The sequence below is a fragment of the Eptatretus burgeri genome, chromosome 22, assembly GCF_056783735.1.
Source record: "Eptatretus burgeri isolate ZD-2024b chromosome 22, Ebu_testis_v1, whole genome shotgun sequence".
Classification (NCBI taxonomy): Eukaryota; Metazoa; Chordata; class Myxini; order Myxiniformes; family Myxinidae; genus Eptatretus; species Eptatretus burgeri.
The window spans coordinates 1,949,529-1,976,594 of NC_140982.1; the positions used below are offsets into that span (position 1 = coordinate 1,949,529).

Consider the following 27,066-nt stretch of genomic DNA (forward strand, 5'->3'; position numbering starts at 1 on the left):
CCGCCGTCCGAGCTCCTCATGTCCACACCCCTCCTCTCAACACCCCTCGTATTTTTCACGATGAACATGAAGGACGTGAGACAATTAGCCTCATCAAGCTATTTGAGCGGACTCCGTGAAACAATGATGTAAATACATTTTACAACATAATTTACACACATTTTCGATTCATAACTTGTCATATTTTCATTTGTAAATAATAAGAGGGACAACAAAGCCATCCCACGTGCTCAAAGCTTATGTGACATCTGCAACACGTGAAGGGCCACGTGGTGTTCTCTTTATGGCCGGGGCATCCCGCTTTCTCATGACAATCTGTGTTGGAGACAAAACGTCGATTCCACCGAACATCCTCGAGAGCCTCAAAGTTTCATGTTTTATTTTAAAACATCCAACAACACCCACTCGATGACCGCATTGTGCAACGGGATGATGACGTCACACTTTAACGTCCACTCTCGCACCACAATTATGGCAAAATAAACTACACCGAGTTAAATTAAATGCGAAAACCTCGGAGGAACAAGAGAGAACTTATAAACTTTCAAAATGGATGACTTACAAATCCCTTTAACTTGAAGTACATACTGTACTTCGCCAGGACAGTAAAGCTAGCTGTCTGTAAACACTAGAATTCACCATATCCCTCATGCGTGAGCCACACCGACCCCTGGGATCTTTCCAGGGTGACCATTTTAATAATGCGGGAGCTTGTCAGCATCCCTAGGTGACCTTCAAAAAGACGGTCACCAAGGTTAGACCCCAACCTATAGGATGACCATCCCCATCAGGTGACCCACACCATACTCGGGTGAAGGATGCAATTGCCGTGAAGACCTCACCGTGCCGTTTAACCCTCCGGGAATCTTTGTCTGGCCGAGGGTTAACCGTGACCATCACCGCCACGCCTCAGCACAGAGCGCCATTTCCTGTGTGTTTTATATTTCACGGCGATGGCCCCGCTTCACACAGGAGCGACAAAGGCTTCATCGGCTTGAGCCGTGACCTCCTGATCAAGAGTGTGAGGACGGCCGACTAAACTACAACACAATGACAAAAACAATCTCATGTTGAAGAGAACAGAAACATCTAAAACACTGAACCCAAAATATTTAGAGGATCTAGAGAGAGGAACACAAGAAACTGACTCAGAAGAGTAAAGCTGGGTAGAAGGGAGGGGGGGAGGGGGAGATAATTTTGAAAACGCTGCCATGATGAAGGAGAAATTTCCGGAAAAGAGAAAAGAAAGAGGACCAGAAAGGAAAGTAAAGCCTCGTGGATTAAGTTATTGGAACCATCTGGGAATGTTGGGCAGGTTTTCAGAAATTTGGGAAGGGTGAGATGGAGTCACATGGAGCAGATATTTCTCGAAGCGCCACCATGGATCACTGGGGGGGGGGGGGTGAAACATCACTCCTACGCAGCACGGCCTCCTGATTCTGTGGAGCTGCCTTGTGATCGCCATGTGTGATGTGGAACCACCCTGGATCACTGGGAGGTGAAACATCACTCCTCCGCAGCACGGCCTCCTGATTCTGTGGAGCTGGCTTGTGATCGCCATGCGTGATGTGGAACCACCCTGGATTACTGGGGTGAAACATCACTCCTCCGCAGCACGGCCTCCTGATTCTGCAGAGCTGGCTTGTGATCGCCATGCGTGATGTGGAACCACCCTGGATTACTGGGGTGAAACATCACTCCTCCGCAGCACGGCCTCCTGATTCTGCAGAGCTGGCTTGTGATCGCCATGCGTGATGTGGAACCACCCTGGATTACTGGGGTGAAACATCACTCCTCCGCAGCACGGCCTCCTGATTCTGCGGAGCTGGCTTGTGATCGCCATGCGTGATGCTGCTTCTCCATCGACACCAAACCATTCACTTCCGAGCTCCGATTGTCCCAGCTTCCGGTGCTTTTCTTCTTCGCTTTTTGCAGCGAGAGCAATCTGTGAATGAGTTAACAAAAGTATTTTCAGACGGAGACACAAAATCATTCATTTAAATTTACTTCGGTGCAATGTGCCCGATGTCATTTACAGGAAATTTAACTTACAGTGGTTGTTTATTGCCATCCGATAAGATTTCTCATTCCGGAAGTAACGTGAGATCTGTAACACAAAGAGCAGAAAACAACACACCTTACAGGTGGATATTGTGTCACGTGACTTTTTTTTTTTTTTTTTTTTTTTTTTTTTTTTGTATACCTTGGTCGAGGCTCGTATGAGAGCTAACACACAACTCACAGCAAGGAGGCATGAGACAAGAGGGGCGGGAGTGGAAGGGACAAAACATTGGGGAACAGACACAGGTGAACTGTGGAAGGGAGAGGGATGGGGATGGGACGGGGAACATGGCGAGGGGAAGATGGACATTAAAGGGACTTTCAGGAAGGAAAGCAGGAGAATTGAAGGAAGTGGGCTTGGGTGGATTATCGGGGGTAGAAAAGATCGAGGATTTGGATGGGGGAAGATAAGAGGTGGTGGTGAACAGCTGTTTTGAAAGCCTGGAGGGAAGAATGGGAAAGAATAGAGTGAGGAAGTTTATTCCAAAGGCGGGAAAAAGAGGAATGAAAGAGTGAAGATGAGCAGTGATTCGTGATTTTGGTAGTTTTACCAGAAGGGGGTTGTTGATGGACCTTGAGCGCCCTGTGGAAATGTGGTTGGGACAAAATCACAGAGAGAGCAGGGGGGGCAAGGTTGAGAGGAGTCGGTAGAAGACAGAAAGACCACCGACCAACCTGCGGTGATTGAGTGAGAGGCCCAAAGACTCAGCTTCATTGCGGGAGATGCCAATGATCTTAAAAGCCCTGGTTTCGACAGCGTGAAGTCGAGAAAGGTGGGAGGCAGGAGCACCAGCTCAGAGGGGAGAGCAGTACTCCATCAGGCTACGGACAAAAGCTTTGTAAGTGGTCAGGAGCTCAAGAGGGCCAAGGAAGGACTTTGCACGACGGAGGATTCTCAGTCGGCGACTGGCTTTTGAGTGCAAGGTTGGAAATGTGACTTTCCCAGGAAAGGTCATGGCAGATAGTGAGACCCAGAAGCTTGAAAGAAAAGACTTCTTCCAGAGGATTGTTGAGAAAGTGGATGGGGGGGGTTTTGTAAACGGTCCTTTCGAAGAGACATAGTGAGAGTGTGAGATTTGTCTGGATTGAAAGACATGTTCCACGTGTTGGACCAGTTTGTGATTTTATCCAGATCTGCAGTGAGCGAAGAAGCTGCTGCTTGCCGGTCTGAGGGATGACAGATGGTACGGCAGAGGGTGGAGTCATCGGCAAAGAGAAATAGAGGATTTTCCAGAGAGTCCGAGAGATCATTGATGAAAACCAGAAAAAGAACAGGGCCCAGAACGCTACCTTGAGGAACTCCAGCCTGCACAGGAAGAGGGGATGAAAGAACTCCATTTAGGGCCACACGTTGACTGCGACAGGAGAGGAAGTCTGCGAGCCATGAGTGGAGATGGCCTTGAATACCATGGGAAGAGAGTTTGGTGAGTAGGGCAGGGTGCCAGACTGTGTCAAAAGCACGTGATATGTCCAGGGATACGGCTCGGATTTCCTGTCTGGCATTGAGGACCTCCATCCATTGATGGGAGAGCAGTAGCAGCATATCTAGGGTAGAGTGACCTGGTCTGAAACCAAATTGATGATTGGAAATCAAGCCATTGGAGAAGAGGAAGGATTTCATGTCTGAAGCGATGATGGATTCCATAACCTTGCTGATGATTGGGAGAAGGCTGATTGGTCTATAGTTACAGGGATCTGTTTTTGCACCTTTTTTATGCAGGGCAGTGATGTTAGCAGATTTCCAAGCAGATGGCAGATGACCTTGGGAAAATGAGAGGGTGAATAGAACAGAGAGAGGGTGAGCAAGAGCAGAAGAGCAGGCTTTGAGGACACGTGGGCTGATGCCGTCTGGACCGGTTGCAGAATCTGACTCGAGGTTTGAAAGCAAGCTCTCCACCTTGTCAGGAGAAAAGGATACAGAGTCCAGGGACAGTTGGGTGCGACTGGGTAAAGTGGGTAGAGATAGTGATGGGTTTGGGACACAAGATTTAGCTGCAAACACCGAGTTTAGACATTCAGCTTTATCACGTGTGGAATCAGCAGTGCGGCCATTTGAGGTAAGGGAGGGGATGGAGGGGGAACATACACCAGAAACAGATTTGATTAAACGCCACCAGGATTTTGAGGAGGGAGAGAGGTTTGAGAGTTCCTGTTCAAACCCATGCAAGTTCTGAACAAAGGGTATAAGGAAGAATCAACTTGACTCGTCATGTTTGTAACTTCACACTCCATTATTTATATATTTAACACACTTCATTCCATTAACTTAATGCATGTAGTTGTGGGTTTGGGTGTTCACTCCAGGGAGGAAATCCCCAGGGTAAGAGGCTGCCGGCTGGCAAGAACCCCCCATCCCCACCACTTTAATTATTTTTTGTATGCACTGTCGAGGCTCATATAAGAGACGGTAGAAGACAGACAGACCGCCGACCTGCCTGCGGTGAGAGACCAAAAGACTCAGCCTCATCACGGGAGACACTGATGATCTTAAATGTCTTGGTTTCCACAGCGTGAAGCCGAGAAAGGTGAGAGGCAGGAGCACCAGCCCAGAGGGGAGAGCAGTACTCCACCAGGCTGTGGATGAAAGCTTTACATGTGGTCAGGAGCCCAGGTGGGCCGAAGAAGGACTTCGCATGACGGAGGATGCCCAGTCAGCGAATGTACAGTGTTGTCTTAAAGGCCTTGTACAGTGTTGTCCTTGTACAGTGTTGTTGTCCTTGTACAGTGTTGTCCATTTCTGTACAGTGTTGTCCCAAAAGATCCGGACAACTTTGTTCGTGTATTTGGAACCACAAATGATATACACAACATACTTTGGTTTGTATGACACAGAAACTCATCAAGTTTTGTGCGCACCATCAATACACTTCAAATGTGAGCTCCGTTTGTCACGCGCACGACATCAAGGCGGTACACGAGTTCTTGCCTTGTTCGGCTCAGCATGTTTGCGTCCATCAGTGCACATGCAGCTGTGATCCGAGAACGAAGATGCTGCAGGTTTGCTACCTTGGTACTGTAGACATCTTTGACAAACTCCCACAGAAAAAAAAAATCAAGGCTGGTTGCGTCTGGCAATCGTGGGGGCCGGGCGGTTGGTCCATCTCGGCCAATCCAGCAACCTGGAAAGTTTTCATTCAGGACGGCTCGGACAGAAGTTCAGTCATTCAGACTCCTGGGTCTCACCATCAGTCATGATCTTTCTTAGGCAAACCACATTTCAAAATTGGCCTTCAAAGCCAGCCTCCGTCTGGGCATCCTCCGTCGTACACAGTCCTTCCTTGGCACACCTGAAGTCTTATCCACATACAACGCTTCTGGTGAAACGACCAAAATCCAGAACCATTGCTCTCCTCCACTTATTAGTACCTTTCCGGATTCACGGAGGGGACTACAGGTTTTCTCTCCATCTGTCCGTCCGTCCGTCCCACCTGTGGTTTTTCAGACATTTTCCCCATACCCTGTAACATATTGAATATAAACTTGGGACATGGCTTTATCATGATAAGTTACAGAACTAGATCGAGTTTCAGGGCGTTTCATCCATTTTTCACCGAGTTATGACCTTCTTGTGCTGAGAAAATATCACATCGTTTGGGGACGTGCATCGAAAGCAATTCTCGCTCTTGTTTGTTTTTCTCGTCTGTTGGATCAACTTCCACATTTTCTTCAATCTCATTCTTCCCTCCAGGTCTTCAAGACAGCTGTTTACCACCATTTCAAGTCATACCCCATCGAAAACCATGATCTTTTCTACCCTCGTTAACACCCCCGCACCCATGCCCTCCACCCCACCCCAATCCCTCCTCTTTCCAAATTTCCAGTTTTCACTCCTGAGTTTCCTTCTCTCTCCATCTTGTCCAACCCTTGCATCCTCTCCTACCCCTCGTTCCAACCCAAACCCATTGTTTGTACAAAGTCTTCCTTTATTTTGTCCCACACCCTGCTGTCAGTGTTCGTTCTCTCTCTCTCTCTCTCTCTCTCTCTCTCTCTCTCTCTCTCTCTCTCTCTCTCTCTCTCTCTCTCTCTCTCTCTCTCTCTCTCTCTCTCTCTCTCTCTCTCTCTCTCCTGTTCCTTTTGTTCTGTTGCATCCTGATCCATTATATGTTCTAACTTCCACCTTGTGCAAATTTTTTTTTTTTTTAAACACCCACACTCCCAATTAGAGTGGTGGAGTGCGTTCGAGGTGATCTGTGTCCGATGTCCCTCAACAAGCGAGGACACCGGCTCAACTAAAAGAAACATTTTTTTCATGGATTGTGAATATTTTTCACCAGGTAAGACATCAAAAGCATACCTGGATGACAACACTGATGCACACAAGCACTGCAGTTAGGATGTTACACGCTACCATCACGTTCAAACTCCTACCTGGAGTGGGGGCCCAATTGGTGAACTTGATTATTCCTGCAAACAAGAGCAAAGAGAGTGTTCAAAGGCTTATTCTTATTACGTTGATCCGAAGATCATGGAGGAGCTCAAACAGAAATCACATGGCAAGACCAAGACATCAAATACAGTTTCGACATCATCCTACTTTCATGTGGAAGTGTACAAAGATGTACAAAGACATTGGTCGACAATGTACAATTACATTGTGAACTCATGTTGCTAGGCAACCTATCATCCTCAGCAACATGAGCCAGAGCAATGTCAGTCGGGGGTTAAATCCTCCCCATTTTTCCTTGCTGCCCGGATTTGTTATGGCAGAGCGGTCATGGTCAGAGTGCTGATCGGTCCCCATGGACCGACCCATTCTCTCTTCTCTCTCTAACTCTGTAGTGGCCCTGACTTCATGAAGGTGGGGGTACACCATCCTGGATGTGGGAGATCTCTGGCTTGCTCCGAGGAGATCGATCGGCTGTTTTCGTGCCGCGGGCCTGTTTGAGAGAACTGTCCGGGGCTACACATCAACAACATGAACCAACTGCGAATACGTGGGATAAAAACCGCGAATACGCGAAGCACAAGGGCCGCGAATGTCGAATCTGCATACGGCGAGGTCCGTCGGTACTAAGTCCACGAGGGCTGAAAAAGTGAATGAAAAATTTACAAACAAGGACTTCTTTCTTATTAATGCAGCTACTCTCACTCGGGAAGAAAAATTGAAGTTGGAGTTTTTAAATGTTTACATTCACATTTAAATTAAGTTCAAAGCAAAAAAAAACAAAGGCGTCAATAACTTACGTGTGTATTTAACCTCCTTGGGCTATGAAAACCAATATTACAAAATCCTGTTTGTTTTTGTTTGTCTAAATGCTAATCCGAGATAATTCAGCATCAGATTTACCTTTGCCTTGCCTACACATACAAAACTGTGAGGGATACAGAACACAGGATGAGGTCCTCAAGTCCAATATGATCTTCACAATGCCGAGAGGGGGTGGGGGTCGGTGAGAATCTGATGAGATTGAACATGTTTGTGGGCAATCGCTCACCTGGAAACAAGCAGCAATGAAAGGTAGACATATTTTCCTAAATTTTGATACCAAGAAAGTGAGATAAACCAGGGGGTGGGGAGGTGGAGGGGTCAGCAGTCTAATTTCAGGGGGTGTCATGTGAATAAATGTTAATAAAACATCTCATAAACTTCTGGTGTGCACATCGTGAGTGCGACGAACTCTCTGCAGTCTCGTTACTTAAGCAGAATGGAATAAAACGGAATGAAAAGGAACATTAAAATCGACTTACTTTGATACAGATTCGTTGTCCAGTGTGTTTTCCGCGTCTGCGTTGAAGTAGAAAGAACAATAATGTCAAACAGGATGAAGTTTGCACTCACAGACAGATCCATGAGTGAAAGTTGTACTCATTGCACATGTACACACACACGCACATGGCAGCATGAGAGCCAGAAACGTGTCCGTGGATTGATCCCTTTTTCCCCAAGGGGTAGCCCTCCATTTCTTTGTTTAAAGTCTGGAGTAGTTCATGCCATCGTACCTTCATGAAGGGAACAAGATTGGAGAATCTTTTCACAAGACGTTCATATAATGTTGGCGGCTGAATGACAAACACAGACACAAACAAAACATCTCACATCAGTAAAAGTGAATTTCCTGAGTTTTCTGTGACTGCCAAGGGTCACGTACCACTCAGACATATATACATGCACATATGTATATATATTGAACCACAAGGGAGGGGCTGTTTTGGGTTCCTCTCCAGACTCACCGGGAATCGCAGGCTGTCACACACATACAACTCTGTGTCACGGGGGTCGCTAATCGACCATCAATGCCAACAACTTGACCACCAACCCCGTCCACTCCCTCTCCCCTTTCCCTCTCTCACTCCTCTCCCTCTTTCTCCGACCCCTCCCCTCTTGCCTCCCTCTCACTTTCTATCCCACCCGTCCCCCTACTCCCTGACCTCCTCTGTTGAGGGGACTGTAGCATGTAAAAATCAGATTCGGAGTGAGCCGACAGAGGGGTTCAAGGGTCGTTGGATGTGCGAGCATGCAGGCAGGCAGGCCTTTGCCAGGTAGATAACGTTGGTTTTAAATACTGCCACCTGGTTTAATATCGAACCCGGCGGTTAAAAATAAAATCTTGCTCTTTGGTCCTTCCGTATCGCCCTTCCCTTCCCCTCGTCCTGCCTTCCCTTCCCCTCCCATTTCCTTTCCCATAATGCATAATGCTGCCTTCCCTTCCCCTCCCATTTCCTTTCCCATAACGCTGCCTTCCCTTCCCTACCCCTCACCTCATTTCCTTTCCCATAACGCTGCCTTCCCTTCCCTACCCCTCACCTCATTTCCTTTCCCATAACGCTGCCTTCCCTTCCCTTCGTGCTGCCTTCCCTTCCCCTCACATTTTCTTTCCCATAACGCTGCCTTCCCTTCCCATCACATTTCCTTTCCCATAATGCTGCCTTCCCTTCCCCTCCCATGTGCGCCCCTCCTATGGACATCTCTGGGTGGTGTCCACGCACTGTAGTAACATGCTGTTTTTACGTACCCCATTTTGTTCAATCCTGTTCTATCGCCGTGAGGGAGTTTGAATGGACGTTATAGTTGACATTTCAGGCCTTAATTTCACTTAAAATTAACTTTTCGTCTGAAAACGCGAATTTTCTTCCCGTTTTTTGCATCCGAAACTTACAACATATTAGCGACGACAAAAAATATGAAATCACATGTCGAATTAGAGTTCAGATAAAGCTGTCACGGTACAAGTGAAGCGTGAGCCTTCCCAAAGATCAAGGCTCCACGGAACAAACAAAATGGAGGCGAATTGCCCTGAACTGGGAAGCTGCTCCCCAAACAAAGAGACAAACGACGGAGATTACACACAGAGTACGATTGCATGTGGAACGTGGAGTATTATGACGTCATACCTTTAATAGGGACAGGGTTTACGAACGTTTCCACGATCCAGATGAAGCATTCTCGCAGCTTCTGAATGAGACACAACACGCAAAACATGTCATGTTGTGTGGGGGAATCGAACCCGCATGGACGAACCCGTCCAGGTATTGCGAACCCGTTTAAACGTACACGTAAGCATTCCTCTTCGTTTAAAACTCACCTGTTCAAGGTACGGCTGTTACCGAGATAAAATGAAAGTATGAAAGAGAAGAAGACGACGAAAAATACGTTCTTCCTCTCCATCTTGAAGCGTCCTCAGAAGGCGAGTTCCCCTCTCTCTGTGACGTCACAAACACTGGCGAGGCCACGCCCACATCAGTCTATATTTATCTTTCATGTTCTTTAAACTCGTTGACCCCAAGTTTTCGGAGCAGCTTTTAAATCAGCTCGAAATACAGTGTGTTCGGACAAACTGCTTGTTCGTTTCTTTCACTCCATCAACCTCGTCCCTTTTTATTGAGCTCCTATTACCAGCCGTTGATCGCTGCAATCGATCACCGGGTGCTACAGACATTTCAGCCCCTACGGAGTTACCTGCTGTGCAAATAAGGAGTCTCGATCAAGTTCTGTCATCGTCTATTAAAGGTTCGTACGAGCAACCGACTGCCAAGATGCAATTCCCAACTCTTCTGGACTTTCTGCCCAAGTGTGACGTCATCCCCAGGAGTCACGTGTCACAACTCTCAAACTCTTCTTCACCATCAGAGACTTGCCGCAGGTAGACGGAGTGCCTCTTCTGTCCTGTGTTGTTCTCCTTGTCTCACTATTGTGAAATGTCTGAGGGCCTTGGAGGATAGCTACTTATGAGCATCCTCTTTGTTCGATGGGTTTGTTCGAGGGCGCGCAACCGTTAGGGGCTAAAGGGATTTTATTGTTTGCTGTGTAATTGTTATGACAGTAAACCCTGTTCAAATTCACCCGTTTTCCGCTTCTTTTGTGCATAGCTCCTTATGATCGCGGTGTCATGTAAGATGGATGATTGGAACAGCGACTGGCGCTCACTCAATTATAGCATCTGCAGGACGGAGACTGCTCAGCTCACAATTCGACACTGACTGTTGCGCTCGAATCCCGGAGCCCCAAGAGAACGTAATGAGACCCTCTTTGGGGCTGTAGACTCGTCTGACTGGCATGACTGTCGTTTCGTGGCCCAGGAGATCTGCTCAACGAAGACCGGGTCATGTGGTATGAAAATAACCACGGGACGAGAACCTCGGTTCGAGTTCGAGTCCGGGTTCACTGTTACAATGTCATTGCCAAAGAAAGGGGATGTAAGAAAATGTTCAAATAACCTAAACATTGTTTTGATTTCACATTCGAGCAAGTGTTTCGAGCATTCAATTTCACATTCTACCTCCTCCAATCTTCAACTGCCTTCTGACCCCTCTCCCCCAGCACCACAGAGCCTTTTCTCCTCCTCATCCAGCCCCCTCCCCGAGCTCCCGTTGATTCTCCCACCAGACAAAAGGAAGGGGGATCTGACTACACACACATACTTAACGACATAACTGAATTTTGGGACGTCTGTATGTTGAATGCAAATGGTTTTTCCGGTGTTGCATGGTTGCAAATTTCCGGTGTCGATTCAAGACCGTTGGATCGGAGGCTGTGGATCCCCTGACGAAGACCGTTCGTATCTCACTCTCTGCTTACCCGAGGGTGAGATCGGACCGACCGTGCCAGACCGTGGCCAATTCGAAGACATGACCATCATGATTCGAAGCCATCCACACATTATGTTAAACGATATCATGATGTAATCGAACGTAACATGTAGATGGCCTCGAATCATGCTGACCCACGAGTAACGAACAAGACGCCAACCTCCAAGACTCAGAGCAGTCACTCTCACCCTGGTAATTGTAAAAGTAATTGATTAGAGCGGTTCCTCCAAACCACAATGTCACTGAGCCGGCCATTATACCACGTGATAAATAAAAGCAAATACAGCACTGTGATTGCAGGAAAGGCACAAATAAATCAAACACACAAATAATCCGGCAGTTAACTTATGAAACCTCGATGACGGATAAAATCTTTTAAATGTGTTCAATCGAATCCATGAAGATGTGCACAACTTACATCTGATCTGTGCATCAAGGTTTGCCTTGTTCACCTTGATCCTTGTGCAAATAACTCGTCATTGGCAAAAAGTAAGTGCAAATGTTCCGGGAAAAGAAAACTCCCATAATAATCCGTTTCATCAAGGATTTCTGTCCAAATGGAACATTCGTCGACGAAGAAGGAATTTTCACAAAGCCATTGAATTGGAATGAAAATTCCTTCCACCAAAACCACAAACACCATTCTTGTCCAAACGAGAGAGAGAGAGCGACCGATGAACCTGTCATGTCGGACCCCTCTTCGATAGAGGGCAAACCCGGTACCTCGTGATGAATAGACAACCAATTGAGATGGTATAAGTGTCGTTCCTGATTAATTTTGACAAAATTACCTGTTCGGCATCTTACCTGGCAAGAACGAACAACAGTGCCATGAAGTTGAAAAACAAAATCTTTCAATAATCGTATTGGATTTGATCTTCATTACATCACATTACATTCATTACACATGACATTACAACTCCAGCTTGGATTTGTTGTCGTAGTCGAGGGAGAGGCGCTCCATCAGCAGGGAGGTAAAGCTGGAACCCGTGCCGTCCCCTAAGGAGTGGAAGATCAGGAAACCCTGCAGCCCTGTGCGCTGGTCTGCCTGGGGTTCAACAACGAGATCACAGCTATTGGCATTGAGAAGAGTTATTCAGTGACAATGATAGGACCTACAAGAGGTGTTTCAGGACTTCCTATTGGTACAGCGATGGTGTCCGTGCATGTCGAAGGTTCGTGAAACCTCCTTTGAACTCGTACATCACTGCTGGACCAATTGGAGGCCACAAAGTCCCTCCAAGTACAGACAAAAAATAAATAAATATTCAGAGGTTATGGGCAAGTTCAAGAATTCATGCACGTTACGTACGGGACATCGAGAAAGTTTAACCCTCTGAAAAGCAATTAAGATAGTCATCGATTTCAGTTGTTTTTTATTCCAATGTTGGGAATCTGGAAGGAGAATACCCACAATAATTTATACGTCATTCGTCCTTGGGATGATCATGTGATTAAAGAAAACACGGTGCGTTACGCACGGAGCCACAAGATTCATGATTTTTCAAAGAAATAATGATTTAATAAACAGAAAATCAAACAGTTCTGATGGAAATAAATCAAGACATGAGGGAACTTAAATCTAAATTACTATTTGAGGCGCCTCCACACTCAGACACAAAAAGGGACAAGGGGGGGGGAAAGATAAAGAAAAAGAAAAATCCCTCATTTATTCTGTCACTTCGCTTCGGGTGATCCCTTTTTATTGCCGGTCTTGAGATGCAAAAGCATAGGAGAAGGTCACAGGGGACATTCACATACTGGGAAAATCATCCTTAATCCCTCCCTAATTAACACAGCACCACCGCTCCCCGTATGGTGACGAGTAACACTTAAGCTCACAGTTTCCTTACTCAATTTACATCGAGATGTCTCCTACACGTCCACGGAACAAGCAACTCTCTAAAATCCGATCTTTCCGATGAAATTCCCCCATTTGCCCGACAAACATAATATTATGGCACAAGGATCCAACATTGAACGATGAGAAACTCAGCAATTCATGAAGTATGATACGAAACAAAGTGAGCATCTGATTATAAAGTATTCAAAGTGTAAAATGATTTAAAATTATAATCGTATGAAGCATAGTTTGCAAGTACTTCCGAAGATAATGAAATGCACAACTTTATTGCAGACATACACAAAAATGTGCAATACAAGACGGTTAAACCCGGACAGGACACGTAGGACAGATCTGTTTCAGTGTGTGTGCAATGAATGAAAATCAACAAAATAACTTTCATTGAGTAATTTGTTGGTAATTAATTTTTTTTTTTAATTCTCATATATAGATTTTTGTTTGATTTGTTTCAGGACCTCAGGGTTTTTGTGCGTTCAATCGAAGGAATTATAGGTCGATGCAAACATTTATCAACTCGACTTGAAAATATCAAATCTGGCAGCGTAGTGAAAATATGGACGACTTCCACTTTCACAAGGGAATGGAGGAAGCTATTAATTTTGTGTAAAAGGGAAATACATATTCCAGTGTGTTTCATAGAAAAATGAGAAACTTAGACGTGCCTGAAATAATGATAAACTAGAAGGGCACTTGGTAGAGCAGAGCGCACACCTCCGCTACGCAATGCCTGATCCACGAGAACATATCAGGCCCAATACATTTTTGAGATATCGTGCGATAAATCGTCAATGGCCCGAATCTCTCGATGGTGAAGAATCAGTTTAAAAATTAAATAATTATCGTATCCAGATTCGGATTCAGATCTTCACCAAAATCGAATCAATTCTTCCTTGTCACACACCCAACGTGTCCAACAAATTTCATCTGAATCCGTCCACAACTTTTTGAGATATCGTGCGATATATCGGATTAGCCCAATCTCTCAATGGTGAAGATTCACCTTAAAAAATTATCAGATCCGGATCCGGATTCGAATCTTCACCAAAATCGAATCAATTCTTCCTTGTCACACACCCAACGTGTCCAACAAGTTTCATCTGAATCCGTCCACAACTTTTTGAGATATCGTGCGATATATCGGTTTAGCCCAATCTCTCAATGGTGAAGATTCACCTTAAAAAATTATCAGATCCGGATCCGGATTCGAATCTTCACCAAAATCGAATCAATTCTTCCTTGTCACACACCCAACGTGTCCAACAAGTTTCATCTGAATCCGTCCACAACTTTTTGAGATATCGTGCGATATATCGGTTTAGCCCAATTTCTCAATGGTGAAGATTCACCTTAAAAATTATCAGATCCGGATCCGGATTCGAATCTTCACCAAAATCGAATCAATTCTTCCTTGTCACACACCCAACGTGTCCAACAAGTTTCATCTGAATCTGTCCACAACTTTTTGAGATATCGTGCGATATATCGGTTTAGCCCAATCTCTCAAGGCAAAGCGCATGTTAGTGGTTCCAAAATCACATCTAAGTGGTTACCACTCTGTTTCAAAAATGTCAAAAAATTAAGTTTGTTCCATTGCCTTTTCACTACATTTTCCTGAAAGTGTAAGTCCAACTGAGTTCAGAACAAAAAACCGTATAGCTTAAATAGATAAAAATATATATACCGAAATATGATACTTTGAAGAAGGGTTCCCTGTTCTGATGGTTTTGCGAGTTTTCAATGAAAATACCAAATTTTTCGTTTTTTTCTTTTGTTTGGCAAAATAAATGAAGGTCATAGTATGTAACTTATTCTAGCAACTCATCTAAAAATCAAAATACCAATTTCTGGGATTATTAAGAAATAATACATACCTATATTTTTATTACTGGTCTATTCAGTGATTGTCAGATGCTGAAAAGTACTAAAAGAGAGAAGATTTATCGAACAAATTCTTGGACCTAAATTTTCAATTCAATCAATTCTGGGAGTAACAAAAAGCTCTCTAAATTCTCCAAAACTGTTTTAACTGCCTTCAAAATTAATAAAATATTTTTAAATACCTGGAAAAAATTTAAATTTTTTAAAAAGAAAATTGATTTTTTAATCAAATTCAAAAAAGTGTGACGTGCAGTCGGACAAAAATGCAAAATTACTCAAAACCAAAGCCATGCATGTTTTCAATATTTTTTTTGTACTATTATATCGATATCACTGTGCCCCATTTGTAAATAAATTTTAGTGAAAATAATCTGATGCACAGAAGAATAAAAGCATTTTTTTTTAAAGCGTGACGTGCAGTCGGACATTTGGGTTGGAAAGTTTGGTCAAGCCGCTGTAATTAAGTATCCACTCGGATCATCTCAATTTTTTTTACATTGATTATTGGTAATAAGTTGAATAATTTAAGACACGTAAATATGAGTTATTGATAAACTAGTCATTTTGTTAGGAGATTTCATAGTCCCAGCCTTGAAAAGGGCAATAAAACAAGAAAAAATAAAAAATATGCCAGAATGTGCATATAACATGCGAATCCACCACTGACCGACACAAATGCTGATTTTCTCAGACGGTGGGTGACAACCTTTTGATTAGATGAGAAATTTCATGCAGAATGTTTTATATGTTGTATTTTTACATGGTCTCATATATGTCATATTTTAAGGTGAAACAAGAAAAAAGGCCAATACTGGGCATGTATATTCAATAAAAATCCTGTAGGTTCAGTAATATACATCATAGACCCATGAACCTTGATATTTTAAGGTCCTATGGAACACTGTCTGTGCAATGAACCAAATTTCATGACCAGTAGGAGTCTTTGTGACTTTCAAAAATGCCACTCAAGTCAGGGTATGCCCTAAAATAGGGGTGGTAACCACTTACATGCGCTTTGCTGAAATGGCGAAGATTCACTGAAAAAATTATCAGATCCGGATTCGAATCTTCACCAAAATCGAATCAATTCTTCCTTGTCACACACCCAACGTGTCCACCAAGTTTCGTCTGAATCCGTCCACAACTTTTTGAGATATCGTGCGATATATCAGTTTAGCCCAATCTCTTAATGGTGAAGATTCACCTAAAAAAAATTTCAGATCCGGATCCGATTTCGAATCTTCACCAAAATCGAATCGTTTGTTCCTTGTCACACACCCAACGTGTCCACCAAGTTTCGTTCGAATCCGTCCACAACTTTTTGATATATCGTGTGATATATCGTTTTTGACCCGTTCTCTCAATGGTGAAGAATCACTTAAAAAATTATTGTAGCCGGATCCGGATTCGAAACTTCACTACAAAATATAATCAGTTCGTCCTTGTCACACACCGAACGTGTCCAAAAAATTCATCCGAATCCATAGACAACCTCATGAGATATCCCGCACACAAACAAACAAACAAGCAAGAAGACGTCATGCGGAGCACGAGACTCGCAAGATCCATAAAACAAATTTGACCTCAAAAATAATTGGTGGTAGAATTGGGTGACCTGAAATAGAAATCCTCTTCAAATTTCATGGCAATCGGATGAAAATTGAGGATTTTGGAAATCTCACCTCAGTTGTTGACCTTTGGCCTATGTTGACCTTTTGACCTTTGAACCTCAAAAACAAGAGGCTTCTTCCTTATCCATGAGATCCTTATGAGAAAGGGAACGATCCCATGTTGTTTTGGCTGCCTTAAACTGGGTCACATACATGTAGTGGACAGGTCTCATGGAAAAACATGAATGCCCAAAATGTCTACCAGCCAAAGTGGTGTTCACATCTTGGTGACGTTGAAATGGTCTTTCCCACAGACTTTGTAACCGACGTCCCATACGTAACGGTATTGTCCCATACGTACATCAAAAAATTACTTGTGAACTAATCATCCACATAATTTAACCTTGAAATACAGGATGGATGACCAACACATGATGGATAAGAACTTCGAGAAAATGGGTTTAAAAATTTTTCAGGGCTTTCAGTGTAACCTTTAAAAAATCCATGTGGAATTGTTTTGTATGGGACATCGCTTATTAAGAACAGGCCTCATTTGCATAATTAATAAAGTGAACAATTTTTTTTCTTGTGTTAATTAAAAGCACACGGTAGTTGAGTCGTCACTTCCATGAAAAAAATTCTTCTAAAGTTTGCTTGAATTCATGGTCACCATTTCAAAGTGTCCCATACGTAACACTCACTTTAAAGTGTCCCATACGTAACACCTAATTTGCATAAATGTAAATTCGTTTAGTGATGTCACACCTTAAACCCATGACTTTGCCATTTTCCTTTCAAAGATGAATAAAATTTCACATTGAGACATGAAAATCTCATTGAAATTTGAGCTGTGGCATGAATATGAAATTCTACCATCTCAGGGGGACCTCCTCTTGGACTTGCCCGTATTTTGAGGGTATACCTGCTTACGGATGCGGTCTTGAACCAAGTCCATGATCTTTGGTCCGACGGTGCAGTGGCCCCGTGCGTAGTTGTTGGCTGCGTCCTCCTTGCCCGAAATAAGTTGCTCGGGGTGGAAAAGTTGTCGATAAGTACCGGCACGCACTTCAACTGGAGAACGGCACAACCTCAACGTCAGGATGAAGGTAAATGACCTCACAATCTGGAAGTTCAGAAAGAGGAGAGAAATGGGAAAGAAGAGGAGAAGGAAGGAGAAACTTATCGACAGCTTGCTCACCGATCATGGTGGGTTCCAGATCGACGAAGATGGCCTGAGGAACGTGCTTCCCAGCACCGGTCTCGTAAAAGAAGGTGCAGAAAGAGTCGTCCCCACCCCCGATGGTCTTGTCACTTTGGCATTTGTCCATCAGGCTGGATCCCATGCTCCAGACAATAGAGCTCCCAGCATGAATTGCCGATCTGTACACCCGCCTGGCCGATGTGGATGGAGATGCACTCGCGCTGTGGGACACACGGACACCATGGTGATCCCAGTGGTTTAACCGCTGTTCGCAAACCATAAGAAAATTATCTATCTTCATACAACTTCCACCCCCACCATCCCTACCAGTCCAGCAGCACCAAGACCATCTGGGCTTTGGGCCAATGGTGAGTGAGATGGGATGGACGTGGTACGTCGCGGCGTGAGGTGGGGGCCAGAGACTTTAAAAGTGCGCACAATGGGCAGAAGTGTCAATTCCACAGAGTTTCAATGTGATACCAAATCCCAACCCAACCAGCCACACCTCTCTCCTCCTCCTCCTCCTTCTCCATTGTCGCTGCTGAAGGTACACACCTGGGCTGCCACCCTGCATCGGTTCCAGCTGTCACGCCGACACAGCTCGGGTATTTCTTGTCTTGTCCGCCTCTCTGGTCTGTCCTTCGTGTGATGACTGAAGGCCTTTAAGTGAGATAATTAAGGAATCATCCGATGATTCGTTGGTTTCATGAGCACACATGTTCGGTAATGAGGAAGGGTTTTTTTATTGCATTATAATTGTATTACCTCCCCATGATAATTAGTTATAAATGAGGGCACTCGGTAGAGCGCATCCCTCCGCCCCATTAATGCCTGATCCACGAGAACATATCTGGCCGAACACATTTTTGAAATATCCTTTTCCAACCCCATCTCTCAACGGTGAAGAATCACTGAAAAATTTCTCGTCTTCCGATCCGGATTCGGATTTTCACCGAAATCCAATCGGCTCGTCCTCGTCGCACATTGAACCTGTCCACAAAATTTCATCCGGATCAGTCCACAACTTTCTGAGACATCCTACACACAGACAGACAAACAGACAGAAAGGGGTAGTTCTCTCTTCGGTAGTTCTGAACCCTCTCTGCGGTAGTTCTGACCTTCCTGAGACGTGGTGACCAAAACCGAACAACATTCGAGATGAGTCCTCACTACATTCCTGCATCAGTGTTAAAACTACCTCCTTTGATATATAATTAATCCCTGTGCAAATATAACATAAAACCCCTGTTCGCTAATTACCTGCGGCTACCTGGCACACCGTGCTGTCTGATTAACCCGTGTAACTATCACCATCCCCAGATCCTTCTCCCGTGTGACATTCTCGAAGATCTCCCCATGCATCGTGCAATCTCGATTTTCATTCGTCAAACCTCGATGTCCAAGGTGGCGTCGGCCGCTCGAAACCACCCGAGCTGGTTCCACCACCTGGTCCTTGGGAGCCTTGAGCGGAACATTGGTTCTGTCGCAAGCTCTTACGGCAGACTACTCCATGGGGAACTTGTGGGTTATTGAGGGTCCTTTTCACCTTCGGGGTTGTGTTCCTGGTTCTGCATGGACCGTCGGAGTCGGTGTTCCCACACGCTTGCTGCCGGAAAGCTCGACACGGGCGAAGCACCATGAGAAGCTGCCTCATCATCCGGTGCAGGAACTCGGGTTCCCTTCTCTGCCAGTTCGCAACGAGCGCCTTGGGTCCAGTTTCTGCCTTTCTTCTCCTACAGAAGACGGGTGAGAGCGTGCACCTGAGCTGTCACTTGGTCTACCTGCTGCTGCAGACGTTGGAGCTGCTGTTGCCCCACTTGACTTTGCGGCGACTGTCTCGATGTGGGTGACCTTGTCGGCCATGTTGACGAGTTACTCGACATCCGCCGATTTGCCTGGAGACGCGAGGATGGAGCTGGGCGCTGCTCGGCAGACAATCGGAGGAAAAGTTGTTTGAAACATTTCTCCTCCATGTTGTCCCCCGAAGAGGTTCCCCGTGTTGCGAAGTAACTGTGGCGGTTTCCGGCCGCCCAGTTCTTCGGAGAGTACCGGCGTCGGTTCAGGTTCGGCGTGTCAGTTCTGCCTTCAACGCCTTGTTATCGGATTGGTCCTGGATGATTTGACGAGCAAGTCACGAACCTCACGAACACTTACATCTGCTCGCCTGCTGAACCCGGAGAGGACGACATAGCCTGGACTGATTCAACCTCCATCATGAAGTCATTGACGAAAGTCTTCATGAACTCGTATCCGTCGCTCGTGTCGAGTTCGTAATTCTCATTTAAACATCGTGAAAAGTCCAAAAGTGTGAGATCGACCTGTCCCAGGTGTTCTCATTTGCATACAAAAGGTGATTTTAAACGAGTGACCATTTGAGAAAAAGTTCATTTCTAAATAAATAAATGTCGTGAAAAGGTCTGAGTCCCGAATCACCAAAAATTTTTTTTTTTAAGTCCAGGTCTGGTTTCCCGCCAAAAACAACGAAAATCCCATCGCTCAATTCTCATTGGTCAACAAACATCACGTGTGTTCGTTAACCTTGAGCACATGATTGGTCACCATGAAGATAATAAATAATGCTTGGTATGATAGTTTAAAATTTTCTCGATGTGAGGAGAAGTAAACACTTCGAGGGAAAAAAAATATTTAAAATAAATCACAGTGTTTACAACGAACCGAGGTATCCGTAAAACAACGACTATCCGAGACCAAAGGCCGACGTGCCTTGGGAATGGAGGAACACGTCGGTCTTGGCGGGTCGTGTGACGACCTAAAGCAAGTCAAATTAATTAAACCGACGTCCGAACTCACCATATATTTGAGTGGATCAAAGGAAATCTTCACGAACACAAACACAAGCCCCTTTGCTTCAAATCAACGGTTCTTCTTCCTCATGTGAAATAACGGTTTCGGCGGCTTGATATTTAGTGACGTCACGGGGTTACACCGGAAGTGAAAAATAAAATTTAACGTTTTATTAATTTACATCCGTTTGTTTAAACTACTTAAACGTTGAGGTAACACCAGGTTTTTTTTTTTTAAATCACTAAAACGAATTCACGAGTAAACTAGTAACAAATGTGAAAAGTACGCCGGTCTCTTCGCTTCAGCAGCTATGATTATTTTTTTGAAGAATAAACCTTAAAAAAAAAATCTTCTTTTCCAGAACGGCTTGACAGATCGAGGGGAAACTTCACGCACATGTTCCCCAAGCCTCGGTGATACCAGGGTGCTCACGAATATTTAATAGGTCACATGGTCCAGCAGCCATCTTGGATTGAAGGAAAATCTTTACAAAAAGTATTTCTCTTGAACCACCGCTTCATCAATCGACGTGAAACGTCACAGTTATGATGTAGTAGTCATGGAGAATATAAGTATGAAATTTCAACCTGATCCGATGCATGGGATGCCAGCCAGAACATTTTGCCTCTGGTTTTAGGGATTTAAATCAAACTTGGTACAAGTTTGTATGATGATGCAACGATGTGGGTGGAGGCACATCTGGTGACGTCGAAGAGAGCCCTTCCATTTGTTTTCACGTCCGGTATGGGTGCCCCACGAACCGCCACGATAAGCTATTGATACGCGTTAACACAGCGTTTGGCCCAGGACAAATATCAATATCATCACCACCATCATTTCGGAGTGTTGGGAACTTCAAGCGCTGGACAAGGCGGTCGGTAGACTGATAGTTGCCAAGTTTACAATGATAAACGTGTTTCACATTGGTGTAGTGGTAAAAAATTTATGTGGGTAAACTATACCAATGTCAGTTGAGGCCGGGAAGCAACCAAACTTTCAGGCTAAGTTCGTTGAGGTGTGTCTGAAGGCCACAAGGCCCTTTTTTATTTTTATTTTTTGACATTGTATCCAAGCATGGACAATCTCAAGGCCACAAGTCCATCTCCAGAGACCTTGATGTTCCTGCGTCCACCGTACACAATGTTATCAGGAAGTTTCAGGCCCATGGCACTGTAGCCAACCTCCCTGGACGTGGCCGCAAGAGAAAACTTGATGGAAGATTTCAGTGAAGGATTGTTCGAATGGTGGAGAAAGCACCTCGATCAACTGCCAAACTGATTCAAGATGATCTTCAGACACGAGGTACGACGGTTTCAACTCACACCATCCATCGCCAACTCAATGAAAGGGGGGGTCTATGGTAGGAGACCAAGGAGGACACCACACAGCGAACTCCTCGTTTCTCCCGCTCATCACTTCCGGTTGTGATGATGACGTCATGACAGTATTCCCCCTCATAATGCATTCATCGAACGAAAGGAACAAACAAAAGAATAGGTGTTGCTTGTCCATGTAAGACGCACAATAAAAGTCACAGCCAACATAAGAAATGGTCGACAGCAAAATGCACTCAAAAATATTGTGCCGGGAAGTGTGCGTGGCGCCCAAGGAGAGTTGTGTACCACGGTGAGGGTATCGTTGTCGTCGGCGTCAAACCACCGGTCGGGGGTGACGGAGGGGAGTGTCTCCTCCGGTGCTGCATCAAGAAAAGCTGGCTTCAAGCGATCTATGGAGACCGTCTCCCGACCACCATTAGGTCTTCTCAGAGAGTCGTGGAACCTTGTAAGGTTCGTCATCTCGGATTGTAGTTGTGTGACGTGCTGCGCTGGAGGTGTCACATCAGCCACGGTCGGTGTAAAGATGTCAATGAGCGGTTCAGTGAGCTCCGCAACTACGGGTAGTGCCGGTTCTGCATCAGCTGCAGGTATCATGCGTATGTGTGGCGGTGAACGATGCAAAAACAACTCACGAAGGAGCGACCGGTCGAAGGTGGCACGTCGGGCACCGATATAATCTGCTGCACATGACGCAGTAGCTGTGTCGGTGTATTTGAACCGCGTCGACTCGGTAGTGATGGTCCGGATGTCGAATTGCACTTCTACCTGTGCGAACCGCAGCTGCGGGTCGTGAGGCCAAAATGGCGGCAGTTTACACGAAACCGCTGCCACGGATGAGGATGGTTGAGCGACCGGGAAAGGCGCGACTGCTTGTCCGTCCCCGTCGAACGGTCGGTCGTTCGTGTGTTTTTAGCTCGTTCTCCGCACGCGCCGCACGTCCGGTTCTCATTACGCTTCCGCACGTCTCGCCGCCTGCTACACCTGTCGTGGGATAGCCCCGGACAGGTGTCTCGAACAAGCCGATCGATCTCCCAATGGTGGGGCCGGTAAAGGTCAAATCTGGAAGGTCATGTGTCCACGTCACGACTGAAGCATGAAACTGTCAGGTCCGTTCGGACGGACCGTGACGTGTGTTTCCAGGTGTGGAGGCACTTCAGATCTCATACCTGGGGGGCAATGACAGGTATTAGTGAACTCAAGACAAGATGTCCATGATGTTAATATCATTTAGTGGTAACTACAATGTCACCCGCCTTGTGAACACCGATGTGGTGGAGAGAAACAAATAGTTCGCTGGAAATCCTTCGGAGAGTCTGGTGAACAGATCCAGGTGGACGAGGGTTGTGTTTTCACCTCCGCCATGTTGGGTCTGTGTGGTGATTGGGAATTCAACATGAACGGTGATTAATGTGCGTTGAGCCGGAACTGAGGGGGCGGGGCCTAGAGTGACGTCAGAGGGCCGTCGAGTGTGGAGCACGTGACGTCATTAAAAGAGGAGGAGCGAAGGATCCTTCGTGTGTGGCCTGTCTTTGCGACGTACGACAGTCTGTGTCCGTGAACAGGAGTGAAGGAATATCAAAGATTTTTCGGGACCTTTTCAAAGGTTCCTTGGTTTATGCTGTGAAGTAAAATTTATTTCCACATATTCACCTCCACATCGTTGGATCCAACAACAACAACAACTCCTCACGTTAGATTTCTATATTGTGAATGTTTAAACGTTGTGCGGTGTATAAACACGATTGGGTTTGATTTCTGTCTTGAGAATGTTAAACATGTGGGACGGTGTTTATCTCTCCGTCTGGCTGGGCAGAGTCACGCACAGTGAGGACAGAATAATACGAGATGCAGACTTGATCCGGAAGTAATGTAGCCGGAAGTGACGTAAGAACGACGGTGTTGTTGCCACAAGGTATTCAGAGGCTTGATCTGCACTTAATATTTTTGTTTTTCAGGTTTTGGCTTCTCAGTTGTAATTTTAATCTCATCATTAGTCAAAATTTTAATGATGTGATAGTTTTTTTTTTCTCGTAACACGATCAATTAACGAGTTTTCCTCAATTGTTTCGTCGGTCACGTGACTGAGCGGCGCGAATCTGCCGCTGAGAAACCGTGTTCGAGTCGTTTCGTGATCACGTGGTTTGCTTTTGCCTGAATTCTTCAGGTTCTCTCCTCTCATCTTCCTTACAGAGTCTCCGACGATGAACGATGATCCGAGATCTCTCGGGCGAAGATCACAAAGCGAACACCCCGGGATCCACGAACGACTTCGATGGAGGAAACACGGTCGATCCCGGAGTCCGTCCCTCACACAGCGGGTCCATGGTCGGTTCACCCGAGGATGAGGAGTCCGGACCCGGTACGTGACGTTCCCTCCGGACGAAGGTTTGAACCACAAACTCATTCTTCATGTTACACAGTAGTTTATTGTTTATAATGATAATTATAATAACAACAACGAGGTGTCTGTGATCGCCAAGCCGACCCTGACCTCCCCGGTCTAACCCTTGGTGATCGTCCATGACCTCCCCGGTCTAACCCTTGGTGATCGTCCATGACCGACCCTGGGCTCGTGATCCGGTGATGGGAAATGTTTGTTTAGACTCTCGTTTCAACCTTGACCGTCAACATTCAACAAAACGTCAACAAAATGTTAAAATCTCCATAATTGGGTCATGACCTGAAAAATGGGTCAAGGTGTAAAAGGTCATGTCAACAACACCAACTTTTTATTCCCTTCACTGATACAAAATGTCATTCTGAGAGTACCAGCGGGATCCGAGAAACAGCTTGGACATTGGTACAGCGAGGACATTGGTACAGCGATGACATTGGTACAGCGAGGACATTGGTACAGCGAGGACATTGATACAGTTTGGACATTGATACAGCTCGGACATTGATACAGTTTGGACATTGATACAGCGAGGACATTGGTACAGCGATGACATTGGTACAGCGAGGACATTGGTACAGCGATGACATTGGTACAGCGAGGACATTGGTACAGCGAGGACATTGATACAGTTTGGACATTGATACAGCTCGGACATTGATACAGCTTGGACATTGATACAGCTCGGACATTGGTACAGCTTGGACATTGATACAGTTTGGACATTGATACAGCGAGGACATTGATACAGCGAGGACATTGGTACAGCGATGACATTGGTACAGCGAGGACATTGGTACAGCGAGGACATTGATACAGTTTGGACATTGATACAGCTCGGACATTGATACAGCTTGGACATTGATACAGCTCGGACATTGGTACAGCGAGGACATTGGTACAGCGAGGACATTGATGCAGCTTGGACATTGATACAGTTTGGACATTGATACAGCTCGGACATTGATACAGCTTGGACATTGATACAGCTCGGACATTGGTACAGCGAGGACATTGGTACAGCGATGACATTGGTACAGCGAGGACATTGGTACAGCGAGGACATTGATACAGCGAGGACATTGGTACAGCGAGGACATTGGTACAGCTCGGACATTGGTACAGCGAGGACATTGGTACAGCAAGGACATTTATACAGCTCAGACATTGACACAGCGAGGACATTGATACAGCGAGGACATTGATACAGCGAGGACATTGACACAGCGAGGACATTGATACAGCGAGGACATTGATACAGCGAGGACATTGATACAGCGAGGACATTGATACAGCGAGGACATTGATACAGCTCAGACATTGATACAGCGAGGACATTGATACAGCGAGGACATTGATACAGCGAGGACATTGGTACAGCGAGGACATTGATACAGTTTGGACATTGATACAGCTCGGACATTGATACAGCTTGGACATTGATACAGCTCGGACATTGGTACAGCGAGGACATTGGTACAGCGATGACATTGGTACAGCGAGGACATTGGTACAGCGAGGACATTGATACAGCGAGGACATTGGTACAGCTCAGACATTGATACAGCGAGGACATTGATACAGCGAGGACATTGATACAGCGAGGACATTGATACAGCAAGGACATTGGTACAGCGAGGACATTGGTACAGCTCAGACATTGATACAGCTCAGACATTGATACAGCGAGGACATTGATACAGCGAGGACATTGATACAGCGAGGACATTGATACAGCGAGGACATTGATACAGCGAGGACATTGATACAGCGAGGACATTGATACAGCGAGGACATTGATACAGCGAGGACATTGATACAGCGAGGACATTGGTACAGCAAGGACATTGATACAGCTCAGACATTAACACAGCGAGGACATTGGTACAGCGAGGACATTGATACAGCTCGGACATTGGTACAGCGAGGACATTGGTACAGCAAGGACATTTATACAGCTCAGACATTGACACAGCGAGGACATTGATACAGCGAGGACATTGATACAGCGAGGACATTAACACAGCGAGGACATTAACACAGCGAGGACATTGATACAGCTCAGACATTAACACAGCGAGGACATTGATACAGCGAGGACATTGATACAGCGAGGACATTAACACAGCGAGGACATTGATACAGCGAGGACATTGGTACAGCTCAGACATTGATACAGCGAGGACATTGGTACAGCTCAGACATTGGTACAGCTCGGACATTGGTACAGCTCGGACATTGGTACAGCTCAGACATTGGTACAGCTCGGACATTGGTACAGCTCAGACATTGATACAGCGAGGACATTGATACAGCGAGGACATTGACACATCTCAGACATTGATGCATCAATGTCTTTGCAGGAGATAAGACTGATGCAGGAGTCTCTGTTTCTAACGACACCGCCATTACATACTTTTACCGCACAAGAACAGAACTCGAGCAAATGGTGAATAAGAAAAACTTTCAAAAAGGCAAAAATGATCGCACTTCGCTGGAATTTGTTTTGAAAGCCCTTAATTAGACCTATTGTCCGATATATATATATATATATATATATATATATATATATATATATATATATATATATATATATATATATATTCCAACTTTCAGTTCGTTTCAACGAATAGCCTTCGAGGTATGAGCGCCAACACATTTCGGGTGGATGGAGGGATGGTCGGATGGACGGACAGACACCGACGTGATTTTCAAAGTTTTTCGTTAAAAACTCAATAATGCTGAAATGGACGTTCCTGAAATTTGGAACATATTACCTCGACGTACAAAGGATTTACTTCTGAAATTTTCAGCCAATTTTGTCCTGGAGAAGCTGAGAAAGGAATTTTCAGTCCCCATGTTCAAGCTGTATACAGAGAAACCGTCCC

The 27,066-nt window shown here is 45.3% G+C and overlaps 2 protein-coding genes across 15 annotated transcripts in view; one reads left to right on the top strand and one right to left on the bottom strand.

Annotated features, from left to right (window-relative positions):
* Positions 1–362: 362 nt before the first annotated feature.
* LOC147008064 (tubulin alpha-1C chain-like) lies at positions 363–22,531 on the bottom strand. Of its 11 annotated transcripts, none has more exons than XM_085865801.1 (13): positions 20,453–22,531; positions 18,197–18,301; positions 17,969–18,063; positions 17,639–17,862; positions 17,371–17,511; positions 12,006–12,136; positions 9,394–9,454; positions 7,895–8,001; positions 7,750–7,786; positions 7,349–7,496; positions 6,430–6,465; positions 2,053–2,107; positions 363–1,945 (listed from the first exon to the last, which is right to left on the bottom strand). In XM_085865801.1, exons 1-8 carry the CDS (start codon positions 20,453–20,455, stop codon positions 7,988–7,990), a joined length of 774 nt encoding a protein of 257 aa, XP_085721927.1. In that variant the 5' UTR covers positions 20,456–22,531; the 3' UTR covers positions 363–1,945; positions 2,053–2,107; positions 6,430–6,465; positions 7,349–7,496; positions 7,750–7,786; positions 7,895–7,987. The 11 variants fall into 11 exon arrangements, with proteins under 11 accessions (XP_085721927.1, XP_085721924.1, XP_085721930.1 ...); XM_085865798.1 differs by lacking the exon at positions 7,895–8,001 and adding an exon at positions 8,002–8,061 and having other exon boundaries at positions 20,453–22,520; XM_085865804.1 differs by lacking the exon at positions 7,895–8,001 and adding an exon at positions 8,002–8,061 and having other exon boundaries at positions 17,363–17,511; positions 20,453–22,507.
* A 1,066-nt stretch (positions 22,532–23,597) lies between these two features.
* Positions 23,598–27,066, top strand: part of LOC147008065 (semaphorin-4D-like) — a 17,623-nt gene continuing 14,154 nt past the window's right edge. The window contains exons 1-2 of one of the 4 annotated variants that reach the window (XM_085865872.1): positions 23,598–23,695; positions 23,974–24,142. The gene's annotated coding sequence lies outside the window, so the exon portion shown is untranslated. Of the gene's footprint in view, positions 23,696–23,844; positions 24,169–27,066 lie in introns of those variants that run through there. The other 3 variants (XM_085865873.1, XM_085865874.1, XM_085865870.1) reach the window with 3 other exon arrangements.